The sequence below is a fragment of the Mastomys coucha genome, unplaced genomic scaffold (assembly GCF_008632895.1).
Source record: "Mastomys coucha isolate ucsf_1 unplaced genomic scaffold, UCSF_Mcou_1 pScaffold6, whole genome shotgun sequence".
NCBI lineage: Eukaryota > Metazoa > Chordata > Mammalia > Rodentia > Muridae > Mastomys > Mastomys coucha.
In genome coordinates this window covers 15,907,271-15,932,001 of record NW_022196912.1, presented here as the reverse complement: position 1 = coordinate 15,932,001, position 24,731 = coordinate 15,907,271, and the positions used below count along the sequence as shown (strand labels likewise).

Below are 24,731 nucleotides of genomic sequence, written 5' to 3'. Positions count from 1 at the left end.
ATCAGTGTGTCAGGGAGGATGGTTCCTCCAGATAGTGTTAAGGGTAAAGTCTGTCGCTGCCTCTGTCCTAACCTCTGGACATTTTCTGGAAATGTATGGTGTTCTTTGTTTATGAGTACAATGCTCTCATCCCAAGCATCTTCACAAAGCATCCTCCATGTGCATGTCCATCTCTGGCTTTCCCCTTTTTGTAATGACATCAGTTTTACTGGAGCAAGAACTCCAGTATGGCCTCATCCCAACTCATCCAATTATCTGTGCCACTTATTTCTAGATCAGGTCATATTCTGAGTCACTAGGGGTTCAGACCTTAGTGCATAAATCGCATGGGGGAGGGGTGAAATTATACAGCCCACCATAACTCCACCTCTAGAGGACCCTCATTCCTCTGGATTACAGAAGCACCTGCACCCAATATTCCTACTCCCCATAATTAAATTAATAATTTAATTGAAAAAATAATAATTTAATTGGAAAATACTATTTATATTTGGAAAAACACTTTAATCTACCAAAACAGTTAACATATATCAAAAATGTACACCAACAAACCCTTAGCACTAGTAAACAGACTCAGTAAATTTACAGAATTTTTAACATTTATACTGTTATAACCAACTCTAGCTGAGAGAACCACAGAACTGGTGGAAAGATTTACTTTGGGTTGTGGTTTCAGAGCATGGTGTTAGGAAAGCCTGGTGGTGTCTGGCTGCTCTGTTCTGTGAAGAACTGTGGTTGAGGCTCTGCAGGTCATGGCAAACCAGTTAGCAGACAGAGCAACAGAACACAGGCCAGACACAACCTCCAAAAGCCAACATTTGTGACCTGGGCCCTAATTCCTCCAGCTAAAGTCTGGCCCTCAAAAGGTTCCCCCAGTCTCCTTCATACCACCAACTGGGGAGCAGTTGTTCAGGAAAGGAGTCTATGGGGGATGCTTCAGATTTAGAATCTCTAATGCCCTGCCCAGCCTCAACACTGCTCTTAAGTCCAGGGCAAGGTCTTTTTAGAAGCTCAAGGCAAACTCTTAATTATGAGTCTCTATAACATCAGAAAGTCACATTCTCCCAATCTATAATGATAGAGAGTAGACATTTCCGTTCCAAAGTGGACAGACGGAGTACAGGGAGAAAGGGTAGGACTGAAGGCAAACAGGAAACTAGGTGGCTCTGTGTCAAGCACCCAGTGTACAGGGTAGCTGGGCTCCGACAGGCTTGGACATCACTGCAGTTATGGCCTTGACATTCATAGCTGACATGGCCTCTTTTTTTGGACATCTTCACTTGGCCCCTGACACTTTCCTTAGCAGATATCCCATGTTCTTGGAAGTTCCAAACTCTTCGGAGCTTGCTTGAAGGTAAAGCGTCATGTGTCACTTACCAAGGTCCCTGCAGAGCATCCAAACCTTTCTACACATTCCCTGACCTCCCAGGCTTTTCTCGAAAACCTTGATGGAAGCCTCCAAGGCCCTGTAGCTCCCAAAGGACACAGACAATGAGTGCTAAAATTCGGGGGCTAGCTCAGGCAGCAGCTGGCACCTCCTAGGCCATGGTTTCAGTGGCAGCTGAATGCCTGGGAGGCTAGGCCCATGAAAAGCCCACAGCCCTGTGTCCAATGCTCACTTCTTTAACAATTACTGCTTCTTTGTAACTTTAAAGGAACTATCTTTTTGTCCTCTAAACAACATGTTTTCTACTTTTCCTTTATCGAGAAAATCAACCAAAACATAATTTTCAAAGATACTCTATTAACTGATTTCTTGGTACAGTAACCAAGTACCTGAAATGAAGCAACTTAGTGGAAACAGGGTTTACTTTGGCTTAAGTTCAAGGGATATACTCCTTCATAATGGGGAAATTTACCTCAACAGGAGTTTGAGGGTGCTGATTACAGGGTGATCTCTATCAGAAAGCAGAGGGTAGACAGGAAGTGGGACTGAACTGAAAAACATCAAGGCTCATCCTAGTGACTCACTTCTTCCAGTGAGCCTCCCTAGCCTAAAGGTTCTACAACTTTCCAATATAGCACTACCAGCTAGGAACTAAGTCCCTACGAGAGACATCTCACATTCAAACAGCAACAGATATAGTAATCAAAGCAGCATGGTACTCGAATAAAAATGACAGGGAAGTAAAGAAATCCCCGAAATAAATTTATAGTCAAATGATTTTTTTAAGAAGACAACAGGAAAAGGATAATCCCCTAAATAGATGGCACTGAAGAAATATGATGTTCAAACGCAGAAGAATGGAATTAGATGCTTAGCTGTGACCAGTCTTAAAATCAAGCAAAAATAGAAATGTCTTAAACATAAAACTGAAACTGAAGAGATACTGGGGAAAAAGCATTGGAAATTTGCTTTGAGATTGATCTAGGTAAAGACTGGTTGGATGTGACCCTAAAGTCCCACACAACAGAAGCAGAATTACAAAAGAGCTCTCCTAAAACAGATTCTTCACAGCACAGTTCTCTGTCAACCTATGGAGTGGAAGAATATTTGCAAGCCCATACATCTGATGACAGGTAAATATTGATATCACAGATCTCAAAAATCTAACCAGCATAAAAATAATCTAATTTTAAAAATAAGCTAGACTATGTAGGGCTATGGGTCCTGCATCCCGCATCCACTCCACCCCAGAGGTCAGTCACTCAGGGAGGCAGGACACTGGAAAGTTGACTGTGCTTACCCCACATTGTCGCTCTCTGGTTCTCAAGCTCTCAGACACCCGGCACCGCTGGATGCCTCAGACGAACTGAGAAATGGAATAGGGGTCTTCTGCAGGCTGGATCTAGCCTGGGGCCAAGGGGGAAAAGAGGGGAGCTTGGGCTGGTCTAGCTGGGAGAATCTTTGGCTTCTTGGCTGCAGTTTGGGCTTGGCTTGGTGGCAGCCACGGCTAGGAGCAGAGCACAGAGAGGCCTAGAGGAGGAGATTAGGCTCTATAGGTGAAGGCCTCCATGGATCCAAGAGGCAGTCCATATTTTTGTTTGTTTGGTTGGATTTTGTTTCTTTGTTTTTTGTTTTAAGGCATTTATTGTCATGGCAGAGAGTGGATGAGTATAACAGTACCTCACTTCTCAGGGTGGGTCTGAGGTTGAATACCATTTGCGTGGAGGAATGTCTGGGAAGGATGGCTTACTGGCTAAGTCGCCAAGCCTCTATATACCTCCTTAAAATGGAGATCTGTCTTAAGTCTCTGTGACCACAGGTTACCCCCTCTACCTGTGGAGGGGTTTGGGGCATTGCCCTTATGTGACTGATGGCCACAGATCTATGGAGGGCTGTGGCCTCATACCAGGAGCCTGGTGCCCAAGAACAGGAGAAACTCCTACCATCCCATCAAACTCCTATCATCCCATTAGGGTCACCAAGGTTTCCAGCTTTAACTCAACCAGGAACAAGGCTACCTTTCACAGTCCTACAAGAATAGATGTTTCTTAGAAATATATATACATATGTGTATGTATATATTTATTATATATATATATAGACCAATGTCAAATAAAATTTATATTATATATATAGTTTTTTATATATATGCAAATAGCAAATATATGTACTTTATAAAAGTTCAACATAGCTTGTCATCAGGGAAATGCAAATCAAAATCACTATGAAATACCACTTTATGTCTACTAGAATGGCCTTTATCCCAAATGGACAAGGTATCAAGAGTTGATAAGTATCTGGAAAAGAGGCCATCAGCTCCTGCCTGCCGGTGGTGGGTGTGATGGCACTCACTCGTGCATATAAAATGGTACACACATGACGGCCCACACTATGAAAAGTTGTATGGAGGTTTCTCAAAAATGTAAAAATAAAACTAGCCTGTCATCTTCCCGTCTGTGAACCCTAAAGGAGTAGAATCCATACATTCGAAGATATTTGCACTTCTAGCCCTTGTGTCCATTGATAGAGAGTAGGAGTGTTAAAGAAGAGCAGGCAGAAGGAAAGAGCAAGCCAGGGGATGGGGAGGAGGCTGTTGGATGCTGCCTTCTGGACATGACGCGGTTATTAGGCTCAGGCACACACAGCAGCTCTGGTTGCCTGCACAGGATCTGAGCAAGGTCAAGCCAGCCCAAATCCCATCACAGGTTGAGCTCTCCCTTACTCACTGAGTCATCTCTCCAACCCTCTCTACTTTTTTTTTTTTTCATTCAAGCAGAATCTCTTGCTGAGCACAGAGCTCCCTGATTCAGCTAACCTAGCGACCAGTTCATCCAGATGGTCCTCTGCTGATTTCTCCTCAGTGAGCGGGGTTGCAGGAAGCACCATATCTGCCCAGTTTTTAGTGGTTTCGGATGATCTGAACTCTAGTCGTAGTCCTTATTTATGTGACAGGAGTTTTGGCACTAAGACATCTTCCCAGCTCAGTTGTCTTTCTGCATCTGGCTAATTTCAATTAGGCAATGTCTCCACACACTATAATTTGATTGTAGACATAGAAAAATTAGTCTCTAAAGAACTTCCTCTGTGCTCACCAGCTTTGGTACTAGAAGGTATTCTGCAAGCCTCTGGGGTGGGAAAGACGTCAGTGATCTTACCCAGAAGTGTGTGCTGCATACTCAACACCAGTCTGCAAGGCAGGATATTTACGTTGTAACAGTGGCCCAACTGTTATGGGGTAACCAACTTCTTTCTGATTGGAGCTGTGTCCTGTTCCATAGGTAGGCATTCATGCCTGGTTCTGTAAAACTGGTTAGAAGTCCATGACTGTAGAGGTCATAAGCCCTAGAGCAGAACTTAGAGTTATTAGTTTGTTAAATGACTATGTTGTCAAACTGCTTCGCAGCTATATTTAATTTATGTTTATAATCATAGACCTGAACCTCTCTCTGCCTTTGTCAGAGCAGCTTCTTTTTGTAGTGGGCAGTACTCAATCCCTAGGAACCACATGCTAGAAAGAGAGAATCCACTCACACAAATGTGCATGCGTGTATGTGTGTGTGTGTGTGTGTGTGTGTGTGTGTGTATGACTGTAATCTTTTAAACTGGAGAACAATCAAGGAAAACACCTAACATCAGCTTTTGGCCTCTACATACATGTACACACACCTGCTCGTGCACATATACATGTGTGTCCTCATGCATGCAAACAGGTATACACACATATGTACAAACACACATAGAGACACACACAGAGGGAGAGAGAGAGAGAGAGGCAGACAAGCAGACAGGCAGGCAGGCAGACAGACAAGGGCAGGGACAGGGACAGAGACAGACAGAGACAGAGAGACAGAAAACGGTATTATATGAACTTACATAGAAAAATGTCAAAGAAACAGAGAGTAGAGTATGGTATAGGGGAATAACCATAAGGTCTCCTTCATTTTAATGCACAGCATAATGATCAGTTTGTAGTATTGTGTTGTTTGCTTGGAACTTTTCAGAAAAGTAGATTTGAAATATTCTCTCTCTGTCTCTGTCTCTGTTTCGCTGTCTCTGTCTCTGTCTCTGTCTCTCTCTGTCTCTCTCTCTGTCTCTCTCTGTCTCTCTCTCTCTCTGCCTCTCTCTCTCTCTCTCTCTGTCTCTGTCTCTCTGTCTCTGTCTCTGTCTCTGTCTCTGTCTCTCTCTCTCTCTCTCTCTCTCTCTCTCTCTGTGTGTGTGTGTGTGTGTGTGTGTGTGTGAAGTAATGGCCATGTCACTTAACATGACTTAATCATTTCACACAGTACACAAAGATCAAAGCCTCAGATTGACTGGTTGAATATTTATTTTTATTAGTCATAGTGTAATAGAACCAGGAGAGGAACTAGTTTCCGTGGGGATATATGCATATGAATGCAAGGGCCCTCAGGGATATCAAATCCTCCTGGAGCTAGGGTGATGGACTATTATATGTTGACTGGTGTGGCTGATGGGAATGCACTCAGGTCCTCAGTGCATTAAACGCTGAGCCATCTCTCCAGTCTGACACAAGCCTTTGAGATATCTCCAGGCATACTACAGAATTTTATGCTACTCATTGTCTTCAGGGTGCCAAGACTAGTCAACATTTTTTGTTGTTGTTTTTTGGTTTTTGGTTTTTGTTTTTTTGAGACAGGGTTTCTCTGTACAGTCCCGGCTGTCCTGGAACTCACTCTGTAGACCAGGCTGGCCTCGAACTCAGAGATCCACCTGCCTCTGCCTCCTAAATGCTGGGATTAAAGGCATGTGCCACCACCACCCGGCAACATTTCTAACCAGAGGGAAGAAGTGAAATAAAAAACAGCTAAGACTCTTGCTACCAAACCTGCTTTCTGGTTCCAGCTTCAGATGTGACCAAGCTATTAGCTTTGATTTGGCTCTTCTTTCCTTAAAACAAAGGGCAGAGGATAAATTCCGAAGCATCCTCTAGGTTTACTATTCTATGATTTGAAGCCTACATTAATGTTCCATGGATTATAGGAAATAAAGTCCTGTGTTTTCTGTGAAACTGATCTGCTTGATGTACAAGGTCGCCATGAGCATGTTCTTCACAAATTAAGGCAGTGGGAGCTTGAACAACTTTAAGACGATCTGCTTTATAGAATAGTGTTTCAGGGTGTTGTGGGCACTACTTTGCTAGTGGATTGAATGCCTAAAAGACTTACCAAGGAATTTCTGGCAAGAATGAGGAATTTCTGAATGCTTACTGACTTGATTATTGATGAGCTATCTGGACATTTCATGTCTTCACTTGAGACTAGATTATAATTCATTACTACAAAACATGAGCACAGATTAATCATAGTAACTTTACAATGTACTCTTCATCATAAGTCCATATGACTTTAATATAACCAAATTAAAAATAATTTAATGATAAAGCCTGTTTTTAATTGTAAAAGAAGCATATATCCTATGAAATATATATTTTATATATAAATGATATGATACTGTAGGGAGAAATAGAAAACACAGGATATATAAATCATGATTTCCTCATTATTAACATTTTTGGTATATTGTTCCAGGGTTTTTTTATTCTCTGCCTCTATTTTAACAGTCAAAATAATTGTTAAGGTTAGAACCAAGCATTTCACAGCTAATTTAGTCACCTCTACACATCGTTTGTAATAAATGCTTATACTTTCCCAATTGTTGGTACATTTCCAACATTTCCTTTTCTTCCAGGTTGCCATTGGAAATGCTCTAATGAGAATCTCTACATAAATCTCTGTCTATATCAAAGATTTTAACTTGGGATATATTCTTGGGAGGGTAGTTTCTGTGTCAGAGAAGATAATTTTCAAGGCTCATGAAACCTATTATCAAATTGCTTTCCTGTATGGCTCCGCCTGCACCAACAGAGCAGAGAAATTTACTAGCCCCAATTCCCCACCAGGATTAAGTGTAATTTTCTGTTCCATATACAGGGACATAACACAGAAAAACAATCTCTCATCTTTTAGTCTGTATTTTGAATCATTAATTCAATATTGTTTGAAGTTTATCCTTTAGTGTTTTCTTTATGAATTATCTGCATGGTCAGCTTTTTTTTTTTTTTTTTAATTGAAGTTAAAAGCTACTACACCTCAGGTACCTTAACTGTGGTTAGTTTGCTATTGCACCAGAGAGGAGGCAAGATCAGGAAGTAGCAGAATTTTTAAAATTAGAAAACATAATTTTAATATTTAATTTCCTTGAAATTTCAAGAGCTACTAAAAGAAAGATGAAAAGGTTTAGGATGTTCAAACACCAAGGGGCATTGCATAACGGTTGCATTAGAGCTTTGCATTCTTGCCTCAATTTTCTCCAAGTTTGTAGACACCAATAGTCTCAGTGGGTAGGTGATTAAAATTACTGTTCGAAAAGACTTGGCTTGCCGAGCTGTCTGCTGCTTTACATAGGTATGGGGTCTGCCTCTTAGTGCTTTGCCAGGCTGCCAGGAAAATGAATGCAAGATTGATTTTCCTCCTACCCAAGTTCAACATTTCCTACGTTCTTTTTGTTGGTGAGTACAAGGAGCGATGTATGTTCGAGATTATTCATAGGCAAGTGTGTATGCTGAGGTGCCTGAACACGCATATGCGGGTGTCAGTAGTCGATATTCAAAGTCTTTTTGATGTGCCTGAAAACGCACGTGTGGCCGTCAGAGGTTGATATCCAAAGTCTTCACTCTATAGGCCTCCACTTTATTTTTGAGACAGGTTCTCTCACTGAACCAGGAGCTCAGTGATTGGCTAGGCTGCCTGGCAATGAGCTCTAGAGATCTTCCTATCTCTACCTCCAACCCAAGTGCTGGTGTTAGAGATACAAACCCCTGGACCAGGCTTTTACATGGATGCTCAAGATCCAAACACAGGTCGGCTTGTTTTGTGCAGCCAACACTTTAGCCCTGAACCGGCTCCCCAGCCTCATAGTGTATGCCTTATGTTCAGTGTATGTAACAAGAGATGCCTTACAAGTGGGAAAGTAAAACTTGCCCCCAGTTGCACCACATGTGCAGGCTGTATTAAGTAGTCCTTCTCTGGAGGACAGGATTAGAGGGTGCTTTAATTAACAAGCCCATATAGTGTGAGGCAGGCGGCGGAGGGCTTGTGTGTATGTGGACAGTAATGGCCTTGTCACCCTCTGTTGGTGTAAGCTCTGACAGCATGCATGTGCTCACTTATCCTGGAGGGTCTTAGGTGACTAAACAAGTATTGAGGTGGTCTTTCTGAAATATTTATGATTCCAACGACACCGACTTATAAAGACTTCCCAGTGACCCACAGGCCTACAGGGTTAGTATTTATGTTTCCCAAAAACTGACACTCAAATTTATTTCACCTTATGCTTTCAAAGTTACCTCTTATTTGTTTATTCATTTACTTGGAATGTGCTTAGTACATCTTTTACAAAACATCCCTAGATTCTGGCTATTTATTTCTACATGGAAGATGAAAGTGTGGTCTTTATACAGAATTAAATAGCACAGAGACTACTGTTGAAAGCACACCTCCAGGACACCCACACACCCAACCCCAGAAGTAAATAACACCTAAAAAAAAAAACAAAACGTCAGCCTTCACATTTCTTGGCTACACTTTCTGCTCTCACCCGGTTCTCTTTCGTGTTTCTGTTCTTTCACGGCCAAGCAGGCGACTGTCCTCACCTTGGCTAGTGCCAAGAGCCGAAGGAGGGGCTAACACAGTTGATGTATCGTTGCTACATGTTACCTGGTCCTTAATGTGCTTGGAATGCTGTAGCCAACTGCGTTAGGAACCTACTCTGCGGACCTTCTGGAGGGTGGGAAGACCAAGATAAAGATACCAACAGTTATCATCCCCTGATATGATGAAAGGCACAAAACAGCTTTCTGAGACCTCTTTTACAAAGTCCCTACTGCCATTTGTTTACATTTTTATGTATGTATATGATACATGTGTGTATATGTATGACTTGTGTGTGAGAGAGCTTGGGCATGACACAGTGCACATGTAGGGGTCAGGAACAACTCTAGAGATAGGACTTCATCTTCCACCTTGTTTGAGACAGAGTTTCTTTGTTGCCTGCAGGTGGTAACTCCAGAATAGCTGGACTTTGAGTTTCTGGGGGAGTCTTCTGTTTCCTCCCATCTCACCCCAGGAGCAATGGCACAAGGGGCTGCAGGGTTACGTTGCTCTGCCTAACTTTACTTGGGCTCTGGGCACTAGAACTTAGGCATTTTGCCCATGGAACCATCACTGCAGCTCCATTAATTTCGTTCATAACAAAGCTACCTCCATCTTCTTCCTCTACCAAAGACTCCACTTTTTTTTTTTTTTTTTTTTTTTTTTTTTTTTTTTTTTTTTTTTTTTTTTTTTTTTTTTTTTTTTTTTTTTTTTTTTTGGTTTTTTGAGACAGGGTTTCTCTGTATAGCCTTGGCTGTCCTGGAACTCACTCTGTAGACCAGGCTGACCTCAAACTCAGAAATCTGCCTGCCTCTGCCTCCCAAGTGCTGGGATTAAAGGCATGTGCTACCACTGCCTGGCAAGACTCCACTTCTAATACTGTCCTGTTAAGGGTTACAATTTTGACATAACAGTTTTAAGGGAGCACAGCTGAATTTCTCTAACAGTGGCCTTATAATTTTCTCAAATACTTGGTGACATTACTGCCTCTTCCTTTAAAACCAGATACCAATTTAAAAGCTCACTTGTACCTAAATTGAATATACTTATATGTATATTCAGTATATTCAGTTTATGTGTGTGTATGTATATACATATATATATTCTATTGAGAAAGGAGAGAAAGAGAGATCAATTGCCTTGTGCTTTAGACAGAGTCTCCCTATGTAACCTTGAACTTATGATCCTCTTGCCTTGCCTCCTAAGTGCTAACACTATAGGTGTGTGTCCCCAACCTGGGTTTAAGTGCCTGGGTTTAGATTGCTGTGTTTTCCCATGCCCACCTTCAGAACCCCAACTCTATCCAGAAAGCAAGTTGTCCCCAAGAATAGCCATGATAAGGAAGATGAGGCCACGCCTCCCTGGAGTGTCAAGGAAGAGGGTTTACTGGGATTTTGAGAACAATGGAACCACCCTCCCAGTTACAAGTGTAATTAGTACAGGACTGCAGAGGAGAGTGTCTGTACATCACTAATAACAAATTACTATGAAAAATGGTGTGGTATATACCAAACTTTTAAGTGGATATAAATTCTAAACAAAAATTCTATTTTAAGAAAATTATTTTAAGGAAATAATGACAAGATCTGTGCCAAGATGAAGCTATTTACATTAAATGGGGGATCAGTTAGACTGAGATACACGCTTATAATGCATTACTTTGCAAGCTGTTAAAATGATTGTGGGTAAATCATTTAATGACAAGAAAATATGTGTATATGTGTGTGTTCATGTGTATACACATATACATATGTGTGTGTATGTGTATGGTTCAACACATATATGTTAAAATAAGTTATAAAGCACTATAACTAGTATGAATATGATCAAATGTTTAATGTTCGTATATAAATGCATGTAAAGATACATACAGAAAGCACACTTTTGTGCTCATCCATCTCCTATATTTCCTTCTGCATTTCTCTAGAAGAATCATGCATTACTTTTGCAATAAGAAAAACAGTCAATGTTATTGACTCAGGATTATTCTATATACTTGAACAGGAGCCAGGAAATGTGACTTTAGAGTCTTCAGCCCGCCGATTCACTGGTGACTGAGTCCTTGAAGGCAGGCAGTGTCTAAATCCTGCTGTTTGAGTCCCTGACTCTGATTCTGAAACATGTGCAGGACCAGGGCTACTCAATTGCAGCACCAGTGGTCCATTCTCAAACTCTGTGAGGGGTTTCCCTTCTCCGGGTCTTCCTTTCCAATACAGCCTCTGCTGAGGTTGCTTACAGATCCTCCCCATTCAGCTTTCCTACAGTCATTCTTATACACACAAGCTTGTGTGTGTGTGTGTGTGTGTGTGTGTGTGTGTGTGTGTGTATGTGTGTGTGTGTGTGTGTGTGTGTGTGTGTGTGTGTGTGTGTGTGTGTGTGTGTGTGTGTGTGTTTCTACGGGCATTGGCAAGTCGAGCACTTGGAAGCCCATTATAAAACTGAGGAGATGCCGCAAGCAAGGCGTGAATGTTCGTCCTACGTGCACATTTCATTATTTCATTCCTGGGACCAAGCCCTGCTTTTCCTTTGGGAAGGGCGCAGCAGACATGGTGTGTGGAAATGAGAAGGTGACAGACATGGCGGGTACCAAGGTGGTTTTCTGAAAAGACCTTTCATCAGAGGCTAAGACAGTCTACCGACTGGACCTCTCATTTCCCTCAGTATAAGAAAAGATCTGTTTCATCAGTGAGAATACCTCGTGCATAACCACTGCAAATATGAGTGAGGCTATAAAGAAAACAATGGTTAGGGGACGTTCTATTAACTAGACTAATTCTGCTTTTTATTTTCCTCACCTAGTTTTGCTGGTAACTGGAATACATTCAAATAAAGAAACGGCAAAGAAGATTAAAAGGCCTAAACTCAGTAAGTAGAATCCAAATCCCTTTCTGGCACAGGCTATCACCCCACGTGGAGAGCGGTCCCACTTGCATTAGAGGATGTGGATGGTGGTGTTTGGGCTTGGCCAAGCTTTTTGATTCTGTGTCAGTTGCTTTATATTTAAATGATGATGTATCGTATTCATTACCTACCTCATTCCAAAAAACAGTTGATATGAATCTTGATTTTAAAGTAAAAGAAATGTGGTCCCTCTGCAACAGGAAAACTCAAAATTTACACATAGGACCAGGCAACTGGATTGCTATGGCTGGTGTCTCACTTCTCCATGTCAGAAGATTTGCTATGGCTAGTGCAAAGGTCCATCCAAGCTTCCTGTTTCCCAGCATGCTTTGGAGAGAGAAAGAAAGACCAGGGAAATTAGACAAAGGAAGGAGGAAGAGTCCCTTGCCCTCACACAACATGGACCTGGTCTACGTTTCTCACTGGCAGCAATTTCATTTGATAAAGCCAAATCACTGTATGACTACATGCAGAACTCCGATGTCTGTGCGTGGATGCTGTATGGCTATCTACCTGACACCCAACTGCTAGCACTTTGATAAACCAATCAATCATGCTGTTTGTAAGTCTTTAGAGATGGTTTGTAGAAGAAATGCTAAAGAGTTTGAAGCTGTGAACCAGAGGAACACTATCGTGCTGTAAGCGTAACTTGTGGGAGTTTGTAAGATTAGAACGCTGAGAAAATATGCACAGTGGAGTCCCAGCTCTCCATAGTGGATTAAGACACTCAGTGGAGAACAGAGACAGAGACCATTCATGCATTCTAAGAACTTGAGTAAGGGCCAAACTCGAAAGTGATGAACCAATTTGTTTGGGCAGAAGAAATTTCAAGAAAGGACACTATTCAGGTGGTATCAGGGTAACTGCTCGCTGCCCTTACCCAGTCTACACTGAGAGAGCAACAAGTTAAACAGAAAAGACCTGGAAACTGTGCAGTTTGCCAGGAAGAGGAGCCTGAGTGAACAGAAGTTGCTGATGTAGCTGTAATTAGGAGACAAGCACTGTGGAGCAGGAACGTCCTGCTTGGCACTGGGGGCATAGGAAAGGTGTCCCAAGGCAAGACCCACTCAGCAATGTCTTCAGCCATTAAAACAAAATTCATCTGAAGAGACTACACCTAAATTGAGAATGTCTCTGGAGGTCCTCCCTGCTCCAGTGCCTAGGAAGTAGGGTTTTTTTTGGTTTTGGTTTTGTTTTGGGTTGGTTTTTTTTTTTTTTTTTTTTTTTTTTTTCTAATTGAGACAGCAAGGCACACAGAGGCCACTGCAGCTGTGAGAGAGAAGGCTGGATAGCATCTCCAGGGGGCAGTAGACCTTGGCAGCATTTTTCACATGCTGCTGGTTTTGCAAGTAAGTAAAGCTCAGGGATGATGGCATCAGCTGTACCAAGGAAGCTCTAGGCCTAGGCAATGTGGCAGGGTTGGAGTCCCTACAGGACTAAAAAGACCATTGCATGAAGTTGGGAATGTGATACCCAAGTTGCAATGAAAACCCCAGGATATTGGAAATCCCAGGCATGCAGTAAGGTTGGCATATGGTACATGTGCTGCAAGCAGCAGAGCTGGAGGAGAGAGGCTACCTAAGCACTGTGGAAGCCAGGTGATTCCATCCGGAGTTCCAGAGACCCAAAGTAGAGCTGCAGAATTTGGTCCTGGTATTCCTTGTTGTGCTTATTCCATAGTCCTTGTTGTACCTCCTCTGTCCTTCTCTTCTGGAATGGGAAATCTTATTCTGAGCCATTATATTTTAAAAGCATGTAACTTGATTTTTATTTCACAATGGCTCACAGTAAAGAGATTACCATGGGTCTCATTACGAAACTGGACTGTTGGGTAGTGTTGAGGTGTGAAAGGTTATAAGGACTTTTAAGCTGGGAATAAGTATAGTTTGTATTATGAATAGCCGTGAGTGTATGGGGCCAAGGGGGAAGAATGTTTGGGTTGAATGTGAAATGTCTCCCATGGGCTAGCAGGCTGGAATTCTTCATAATCAGTGTTGGTGCGATTTTGGAAGGTTCTGGAATCTTTAGGAGATAGAACCTCTCAAGGAAAGTGGGGGACTTGCAGGAAGCCTTGAGAGTTTGGGTGTGTGTGTGTGAAAAAGAGAGGAGGAGGAGGGCTTTGGTACCACACCCCTCTTTTCTCAGGTTCCTGTCTACAAACACAGTGTAACCAGCCACCTCACACTCCTTCTTTCTCAACTATCATGGACTGTACACCCTCAAACTGTAAGCCAAAGTAAATGTTCTTCACTGTTGGTGGGACTGGGGTGGCATGGGAGATGGACTGCTTACACAGAAACAAAGTTCCTTTTTCCAAAAAAAAAAAAAATGCATTGAACAAGTGTTTAAACAGCTAATGAGTACTGCTTAAGGCTAAAACCTACAGGACCTTTGAGTTTAATCCTATAAGCATCCTCCTATCATCCATAAACCTGAGCCATGTGCATCATCGCCCTCCAAAAAAAACCTTATAGTTCCATTTGCAAATGGGAATTCTTGAAGGTAAGAGAAGTAAGTAAACAAATTCATGGTTTTTAACTTAATTTTTAGGCTTTGCTTAATTGTTGAACTTGTTTGCAAATTACATATTTTTAACAATCTAACTTTAAAAGAAATAACATTGTAACTACTAATAGCATACACACTACTGTTAAGGCACTTAAGTGTGCACAGTCTTCTTAATAAACTCCAACTTTGCTTTATACTGATTCTTTGTGAAGCTCTTTTCTATGGTGAAGATCAAGATTTGGCTATGTCTGAGTGGAAGTCCCTGAAAAGGCCTGCTATACAGGCAGCAGTTCTGGTGCATTACCCACCCCCATGGAAGTTCTGAGTTCAAGAGTTAAATCATAGAAACAAACGCCTGGCAGATATCACCCTCACACAATGAAAAGGAAAAATAAATCTTATTTTGGGCATATCAATTAAGATCAGTTGGAAGAATCCAAAATAATTATCATTTACATGAGACTGAATCTCTCCCTTTAGTAAAATCAAGCTGTAATATGGAGGAAGCTCCAGACTTTTGGATTATAACTTCTGCCATTTTTGACGTGGCTCCCAATGCTCCAAAATGGCCACCTTTCCTTCATTGCATTCTGATCAACAAGGAATGAAGAAGGCACATACTAGTTCACACACACACACACACACACACACACACACACACTATCCACAGAGTTAAATATAGTACCTCTACTTATACACCATTGGGGTCAGTAAGGGACAGAGGACATGTCTGAACTGCCAGCATAATACTCTTTCCTAAAAGCAAGGGATTCTCTTCCTGGGAAGGAAGGACAGAGTGGATGTCGGGAAATAGCTAGCAGAGCAGGACATAGGTTGGAAACAGTGCACTGTGAGCGCACTGGGATCTCTGGATCCAGAAGTGAAGGCATGATGGACATTTATAGGAGATCATAAAATAAAGGCCTCAGACAGAGTCAATGTTCTGTTGCTTTCCCCAGCAAAGGTTTTCTTTACAGGCATTAGATTTAAGTGTGTTAAAATCAGTAACATTTATAATTTGAAACGAAAGAAAGAAATTTGTTTCACACAACCACACCTTTCTAGGTTTTCTCAAAAGCTACCATGTGGGATTTTCGGCTGAAATGAGACCAAAAGAGCATCCACAGACTCTTAGGTTGCAATACTAAAAAGAAGTCAGTCGTTTATTTATCCCTGTCAGGACCAAGAGCCAAGAGGAACAGCGCTGGGGCAGAAATGTGTTCAGAACAGTGATTGGGTTAATATGGAGACAAATGCCATGCCCAAGTGTGGATTCCTTTGGGCTATTTCCAGTATCTTCATTAACTCTGATACAAAAAATCATGAAAGGTTCCATGATTGCCATGACAACAGTTCTCAGTGACTATGGAAGTCTGCGCTAGTTGACCCAAGGGCAAACCCCCTGGAGAGATCTCAGATGGATTGAATTTCTGATATGCTAAATTATAGTTTTGTTCTCAAAATCTCCCTTGTGATGCAGCACATTTGAATCAATAAATGCCTGAAGTATTTTCTCTAATTAGAAACTCTAGCACAATCATTAAATAAGGGAGGGAAAAGATGCAATGAATGTAATAGAATATTCCCAAGCCAGGGACATATCTGATACTTGACCTCAGGAGTATTTGCAAATTAGAGTCTATAGCTTGAGGCCAGAGTAATTTTCATTTTTCCAATTGTTGTCTGCAGCTGGACTAGGTAACTTACGGCAGGCAAGGCCCAGCATTCAAGCATTCAGCAAGGAATTACTAGGGGCCAGCTAAGCACCAAGCCTGGTGTCAGAGACCCAGAGACAACTGGAATCAAGACACACTCTTTACCTCTGCAGAGTTCACAAACCAAGCAGGAGAATAACTGCTAGGCAAGCCTCTCACATATTACAGTACTGTGAGACAATGAAGGAGCAGACCATGTATGGAGAATGGTATGCCTACTCTGATAAAGTCCAAGAGGGTGTGATATTACAAACAGTTGAGTGAGGGTAGGGGGACATACTCAAGGCTGGAAGATTCGAAAGAGCTTAAAAGTTCCCAAATGTAGCAGGGCATGCTTATATCCCCAGCCCTTTGGAAACTGAGGCAGAGGATCCTAAGTTCAAGGCTAATCAGGGCTACATAACAAGACTGTCAGACTCCCAACATTTTTAAAAGAAAACATTCAATTTGGCTGAAACATTCAGAATAAATTGAAGGTGTTCAGGTGGATGGCAGGGAACTAGCCGTAGTTAGTGGCAAAGGACAGGCTTCACTACTGTGTGGGAATCTGGACTTCATCATGAGGCAACGGGGAGTGTCTCAGCATAGGTTGTTTTGTTTGCAATTAGCAGAAATCCAAGCCCAATTTGTTTAAGTAGAAAAGAGGATTTGGACGGGACCTGGAGTAATTCACAGAAACCAAGGCAGGAAGCACAGCTGGTGTTCCCTGGGACTGGTTCCCAGATGGAAAGGCCACAAGAACCAAATCAAAGAGCCAACACCTCTGCCTGTCTCTCTACATCTGCATCTCCTTCCTACCTCTCCCCAAACCTCCCTTAATCTTTCTCCTGGTCCCATTTTGTGGCTGGGGGTGGAGGGAGCATTGAATTACATCCATCTAAGCTGGCTGGAATCTGACCTCATCAGGGCAGTGTCATTCTCAAAGGAGACAAGAGTAGGCAAGTTTGCACTAAGAAAATGAAATAGCCCTGCCAGCCACTGTAACATTGAATAGCAGAGTATGAAGGAAGAAGACAGAACACAACCAGCTAGTGAGCAGACATGACATGTCTGCATGTACATGGGTAAACAACATGGGCATATTTACACATATCTGGACAGCAGATGGTCAAGTGGAAGACAGAACCACATTTCTCACATCTCTTGGAGAGGTTATTAGATGCAACTGTGCTTGTCTTCTATGTGCTTCTATATGGAGCTCATTGTATAGGTGTTGAAGGAGGCACTGAACGATGAAGTCAGAATGTTAACCTTTCCCCTTGGCTGAAATATAGACAAAGAGTTGACCTACAATGACCTATTTACCGACCTATAATACATTCAAGAAGGCATACACTCAAAGACAGTATCCTTACCACTAAACAAAGAAATCCTGATCATTTCACATTTATGGTTAAGAACTCAGAAGCTATCTTACAGGGGTAGTTGGATTTTACATGCAAAATAATAGGAGCAGGGCTTTATAGGGCACAGTGAGAGAGCAGATGAAGTTCTCAAAATGACAAGACCAGCAATATCAGCATCAACTGAGCCCTTTTATCCTACCAATTCTAGTCCTGCTGAATCAGAAACTACAGTGGAACTCCAGTCATGTGTGGTCTGATGACCGTTGAGAGTCATGGATGAGAGGCTAAGACAGGCCAGAGCTGCTTGTAGATATGAATGTAAGGCCATCTAAGATAGAGCCTCTATAGTTCCCTCTGTCCTCTCTTCTGGAAGCCTTCATGTTTCACTAGTGATTTTTTTAAGACCCAAAATCTTCACATCCCAAAGAGTTGACATTTCAGTGAGGAGGCCATTTGTTAGTCGGTCACCTGGCCATCTCCAGATCCTTCCAGAAGGCCCAATGTTATCCTAGACGCCTGAGGCTCAAGTGTGCAGGACTCCACTAGTTATCAAAGCCAGATTTTAAACTCTAGCTAGGTGGACTGACACACGTCAGGGAGCAGGGGGACAGAGAGAAGCTGTTACATGGTTATGGAGTAGGGGAATAGAGGATCAAGAGTTAACCAAGTGGGAAGTAAAGTAACAAGAAGAGATGTAGAGAAGGAGAAGCCTGTGTAGCTTCCTTTGGTCTGGGCTGCGAGTGTGGGCATATCAGCCTATCTATTCTGCCTACTCATAGACTTGACACTGCTTTGCTGGGGAGCTCTCCTCTCTCTTCCCTACCAGCCCTGATTTTTTTCATTTCTTTTTCTTCTATCTCCTTCCCACCTCTTCAGTTGACCCATGGTCTCCAGTTGTCATCGTGGGTCTTCCTGAGCTTCACTGAGGACCCTTTGGATCTAGAGTCCTGTACTGAGCACATGCCGAAGACAATCTGATAGGAAGGGCTCCTCCGAAAGGGAACAGAGATGGATTAAGCAATAATAGAGTCTCACAGACCCTCCTCAGCCTCATCAGTGAGCGTTCATTCCAAGCCAGTGCTTAGCTTTCATATGAATAGCTGCATTTGATAGAATTTTTATCCCAAGGAGTTTGGCTTGTTATTTGATTTTCTAAATCAAATCAAGTCCGACTCCAAATTGGCAGTCATGGGGCTCAAAAGAGGGCTTGTAATTCAAATTCCATATTTACAGCGGCTTCCCCATCCCACTGCTGCAGCCCATATAACTTTAGGGAGAGTGTACAGGTGTCTTAGAGCCCAAGTCTTGTCTAGAGCCAAGTGGAATGTGGGCAGCTCTACTGTTTCCTGAACATGAGACCTGGCAGAAATGGGGAAGTTTTGTATGTAAGACTTCTCCCTAGGAGATACCATACAAGGTGCTGCTCTGAGACACTGCTCCCCTAAAAGCTACTAGGGAATAGAAGCATTTCTACTGGCCCACTCCTGTCACCCAGCCTTAGAGCACTGGTTTTGGTTTTGGTTTTGTTTCCTCTCCATCACCTTTGAGCAGAAAGAAGCCAAGTCCTTCTGAGTTCGAGGCAAGCCTGGTCTACAAAGTGAGTTCCAGGACAGCCAGGGCTATACAGAGAAACCCTGTCTCAAGAAAAAAACAAACAAAAAAAAAAAACAAAAAAACAAAAAAACAACAACAAAAAAAAAAAAGAAGAAGAAAGAAAGAAAAAAGAGAAGGATTTGGAGATAGTAATTCTCAATGCACAGAGGGAGGGCTGTCTTTGGACTCTGTGCCCTGTGCTGCCACCTTGAACCCCAGAGGAAAGAACATACAAAAGCCCGGCCACTGTCTTACAACACTAGAAAGGAAAATGTATATATACAGAGAATTAGCATGTTGGTGACTTCATGAATTAACTTTCTGTATGTAGTTCAAGGTAAAGTTTGCCTACTAATGGGAGTTTTAACACTTTATTCTTAGAGGTGACTTTTTTCAAGGCTCTCATTTTCCTAGTACATTTTGAAGCTATAAATCTAATCCTACCCAGAGGCACCTTCGTGGTAGGTTCAGTCAGCACGAGTCTGCTGAGGCAACTTCTAACAAATCACCCCAATGCAGCTCCATTGCTCTTGATTTTTGAAGGCTACAAATAATGAAAGAGTGGTTGTGGATTGTGAGACTACCTTCATTTATGTGTAGGTTATGCATGCGAAACAAGCCTACTTTTCAACGCATAAGCATTTCAGCACTACTATAATAAACCCATCTTACGTTTCCATATAAATTATGGCCACCAAAGGCTCTAGAACAATCTGTACCTGGCAGAGTGTCTGTGCTGGAGGCAGAATAGCTTTTTACATTGTAAAATCTCATCAGATTTTTCCAAATGTGAAGGAGCCCCAGCAGAAGTTCAGAAATGGTGAGCTTAAGTAGAGCAGCGTCAGGACAGACAGACAGACAGACAGCCTTCCACAGGTGATGGCTTCTCCAGTTGACAAAACACAACACATCACTGGCTGTCCATTTAGAATGCTCAGACTTCAGCAAGCATCCAATCTGACACTAGGCAAAATGAAAATATGCCCTTCTCTCCCCAAAAAAAGTGTGAGAAAAGCTTCCCTGGCCCCAATGCCTTCCCCCAGCACATACTTAAAACTAGATTGGATGCCTCTTGTGTGTGTCATATACCCTCTGAGTCTTACCACATATTATTTTAAGCATTTTAATATAGCCTGTCTTCCCAAGGCCAAAAGTAGCAAGAATCTATAATTAGTGCCTCATTAGGTAATTGTCAGATGGGTACACGGACAAACAACAGAAACCACCATAAAATAAAATGTGGTGAAGGCTCCATTGAGAATAACAAAGTAGGAGTCTACAATAGGATTCATAGTGGTTTCACAAAATAAGATCCAAAACAAGGCATGAAAAAACAAGAAGTCTATAGGCAGAGTGAGGTCAGGGAGCTGTCTAGCTCCACTGAGCTGATTTCATAGAGAGTAAACGTGGGGTGAGGTCAGGAGATGTTGGGAGGGCAGAGCAGGGGAGGGGAGTCCTGGAGGTGCAAGGGGAAAGTAGGTCAGAGCCCATAGAGCAGGTGCTGTCTTAAGACGTTGTCTTTTCTTTGTGGTGACTGAAGGGCAGATACCCCTGAGAGGATCCTGAGCAGGCGATTTACCCAATGGAGGCAGCAATCAACACAGAGAAGAAGGCACTCTCCACCAGCATGCAGAAACCTCATTCATAAAAAATTCCATTACACTGGACTCTGTTGAAATGGGCTTAACTTGGGGTGAAATGTACAACCTTTAATTTATGCATCCACTCCAATCAGTTAATCCTAACACCTTGTATGTGAGGTATGGGAAAACTTTAGCAATCAACCTTGCAAGGATGGATGCTTTCCAGACGCTCTGCTTTGAGCATGAAGAAGTCATTGTTCTGGGGCTTGGTTGTTGAGTGACTCGGATACGGATGAGGAAAAGCACAGGTCTTTGGGTGAAGGACTTGGGAGAGGAGGCACAAAGGTTCTTTGGCAGATTCACATAGAGCAACTTGTAATTCACCTTCAATATTTGCCGCTTTCTGGGATGCCTGGTGCCAACGCTGGTTGTTCTGTACGCAGAACGCTGTTTGTACCTTATCTCAGATTATGAGAAAGAAAAATTACATTTCTAAACTTCTTTGTGATGTGTGGATAAGAAAGAAAGCTGACACTCTCTGTTGCAGACTTTCAGTGAAGGTAAACTCTATCATGGACAGTTCTTAGAAATAACACAGAAACAACATAAGAAAAACTGCACTAGTGAGTCGCAGGTGTTTGGGATGAACATACAGAAGCAGGTATGTGTCCATGTTTGCACACACACTGACTCATACAACTTACTTACTGTATATATCCTAAATTCACCCAATAGTAGCTGTTAATGGTGTTTGAGTTCAAAAAGGCCCTGGAAGGTTACACTAAAGAAGCAGCAGCTATTTAACTTCAGTTATGGAAGAGGCAGGCAGGTGAATCCCACAGAACCCTGGCTTGATGGCTGGAATGGCCGGATCTTGACTCCAGCCCTGCTTGTAAGCATGTGCAGCCAGCTTGCTTCTTGGGAAAATAAAAATGACATGTCTTTCATGATCTGGTAAGAATACCGTAAAGAGATGTGTACTTGGGTCCTTTGTCAACTCAAGTAGGATATTTCTAGTCATAAATGGTGACAGCCACTCCAAAGCTATATTGCCACAGGTAAATTACAGATACCCTGTCACTCCTTGGCCATTGTCCCTCCCTCCATCCTTCCAGGAGGATGGAGGCATTTTCTCAATCTGGAAGGGAGCACTGATGAAAACAACACATCCACTTTAAAGGGATTGAAAGCTTCAGTGTATCTTCCTGTGCTAAGATGAGTACCCTTTGCTAAGCAGGGTGGCACACACCTCTAATTTCAGCACTTGGGAGGCAGAGGCAGGACGATCTCTATGAATTCTAGGCCAGCCTCGTTTATATAGTGAGTTGAGGCCAGCCAAAGATACAGAGTTAGACCGTGTATAAAGAAACAAAGAAACAAGGCAAGTTTTTAGATTGTCTTTCAAATGATTTTCATTATATAGCTATCTCTCCTCCAGTTGCCTCTTACGTAGATTCTTCTTGACAAATCTCTTAAGACTCCAATGCTGCATACTCTCAGTAAAAGCTCAGATCCTCTGAGTGTAGATGGAATTATATTCACACTTATGGGGTTCAGATTCAGCAAGACCACTGACCGGCTGTAATTTCTAAATTTATAACGTCATTGGATATTAGCTGTGTCTCTTCTTCCTCAGACATTAAGCAAAAGCGATGTTGCACCTATTTTTTTTTTTTTAACAGTGTAGAACTGCCGCTTCCCCTGGCTTCTGCAGAATCTAAGGCTTATGTCCTCATGATTGTCTCTATTTAGCCCTTCCTGTGTTCCTGTGGCCCTCCTGTCATATTCCCCAATGCAGCTGAGTTCTACTATTACCTTCAAAAAGGTACTCTCCTATGACTGACATTATGTCATATCCTGACCCATTACTATAGATTACCAAAGCCCAAAGGTGGGCTCCTCCTCGTGGAGAAAGATCTTCCAGGACCTCGCACTTCCTGACCCTCTGTCTCTCTCACGACCACACTTCATGCCACTCCACAGTATCTCCTTCTTCTTCCCTGTCAGAACAATACATCCCTTCCCCACAAGCCCTTCATGGTTCAGTAGGCTTGTCAAGACCTTTTTTTTTTTTTTTTTGCCTCTGTAAAAGAGCATTATGCAGCCCTAGAAAGACCTCTAGTGGAGACGCAGGTGCTGCACTGACTATGGCAAGGCTGTGAACTTGCAAAGTCTCCATGTGCTTTGATCCTCTTTGGCATTTCCTTGCTCATTTTGCTCCAGACCCCCAGGTGTTCTCATGTTCTCCAAACAGACTATTTCTACATCAAAGTCTTAACCCTAGCTTCGTTCCCCTAGACCTTTGCTGACTGGAGCCTTCCCACCATCCATATAGCTATGGGAAGAGGTTAAGCAGAAGGGCAGGGATTTAATCCCTCAGTCCCCTACAGCTCAGGAGTCTGGGCACTGGTCAAAGGGCACGAGGAAGCCACTGAGGAGTATTGAACAGGAAAACAATAAAATCTCACCACGCTGTTCATGGAAAAAAAGGATTGGGATAGAGGGTGGGGCTAGCACAAAGAAGCAAACAAACAAACAAACACAAGGACAGTAGGCAATTAAGTTAGCAGTACAGACATGAAATGCATCTTGAATCAGGGTTGGTGTTGAGAGAAATAGCAGAATCAGAAGTTTAAAAAAAAAAAACAGGAGTTTTAAATGACTTGCTTTCTTCATTCAATAATACACTGAACAACAAGGAACAAAATAGAGGAAAAAAAATCCCTGTCCTCTTGAAGTTTATATTCTAGATGAATGAAGATCCATCTGGAACTAAAACCTTGAAAACTATGGTAGTGAGTAGATAGAAGGGTGGAGTTCAGGTGTGGGCAGTGACTCGAGCCATGTTTCAAGATGGCTCGAATTAGAAAAGTGAATACTAATATCCACTTATCAGTGAGTACATACCATGTGTGTTCTTTTATGATTGGGTTACCTCACTCAGGGTGATATTCTCTAGCTCCATCCATTTGCCTAAGAATTTCATGAATTCATTGTTTTAAATAACTGAGTAGTACTCTTGTACTACTCATTTTTCTGTATCTATTCCTCTGTTGAAGGACATCTGAGTTCTTTCCAGCTTCTGGCTATTATAAATAAGACTGCTATGAGCATAGTGGAACATGTGTCCTTGTTATTACATGTTGGAGCATCTTTGAGTGTATGCCAGGAGTGGTATAGCTGGGTCTTCAGATAGTACTATGTCCAATTTTCTGAGGAACCACCAGACTGATTTCCAGAGTGGTTGTACCAGCTTGCAATCCCACCAGCAATGGAGGAGTGTTCCTCTTTCTCCACATCCTCGCCAGCATCTGCTGTCACCTGAGTTTTTGATCTTAGCCATTCTGACTGGTGTGAGGTAGAATCTCATGGTTGTTTTGATTTGCACTTCCCTGATGATTAAAGATGTTGAACATTTCTTTAGGTGCTTCTCAGCCAATTGGTATTCTTCAGTTGAGAATTCTTTGTTTAGCTCTGTACCCCATTTTTTAATAGGGTTATTTGGTTCTCTGGAATCTAACTTCTTGAGTTCTTTGTATACATTGGATATTTAGCCCTCTATCAGATGTAGGATTGGTAAAGATCTTTTCCCAATCTGTTGGTTGCCATTTTGTCCTATTGACAGTGTCCTTTGCCTTACAGAAGCTTTGCAATTCAATGAGGTCCCATTGATCTTAGGGATCTTGGCATAAGCCATTAGTGTTCTGTTCAAGAAAATTTCCCCTGTGACCACATGTTCGAGGTTCTTCTCCACTTTCTTTTCTATTAGTCTAAAAACTTGTATTACCCAAGATACAATTCACATACTATGTGAAACTCAAGAGGAAAGAAGACCAAAGTGTGGATGCTTCAGTCCTTCTCAGAAGGAGGAACAAAATACTCACAGGAGGAAATACAGAAACAAAGTGTGGAGCAGAGACTGAAGGAAAGGCCATCCAGAGGCTGCCCTACCTGAGGCTCCATCCCATATACAGACACCAAACCCAGACACTAATGCAGATGCCAAGAAGTGCTGGATGACAGGAACCTGA

The 24,731-nt window shown here is 42.3% G+C and overlaps 1 protein-coding gene across 3 annotated transcripts in view; it reads left to right on the top strand.

The window, feature by feature from the left end:
• The window catches only part of Vit (vitrin), a 113,042-nt gene that overhangs the window by 22,253 nt on the left and 66,058 nt on the right, over nucleotides 1-24,731 (top strand). For all 3 annotated transcript variants that reach the window (XM_031356906.1, XM_031356908.1, XM_031356907.1), the window contains one exon: nucleotides 11,854-11,919. In XM_031356906.1, coding sequence (XP_031212766.1) covers nucleotides 11,854-11,919 — 66 coding nt within the window. The remainder of the gene's footprint in view (nucleotides 1-11,853; nucleotides 11,920-24,731) is intronic.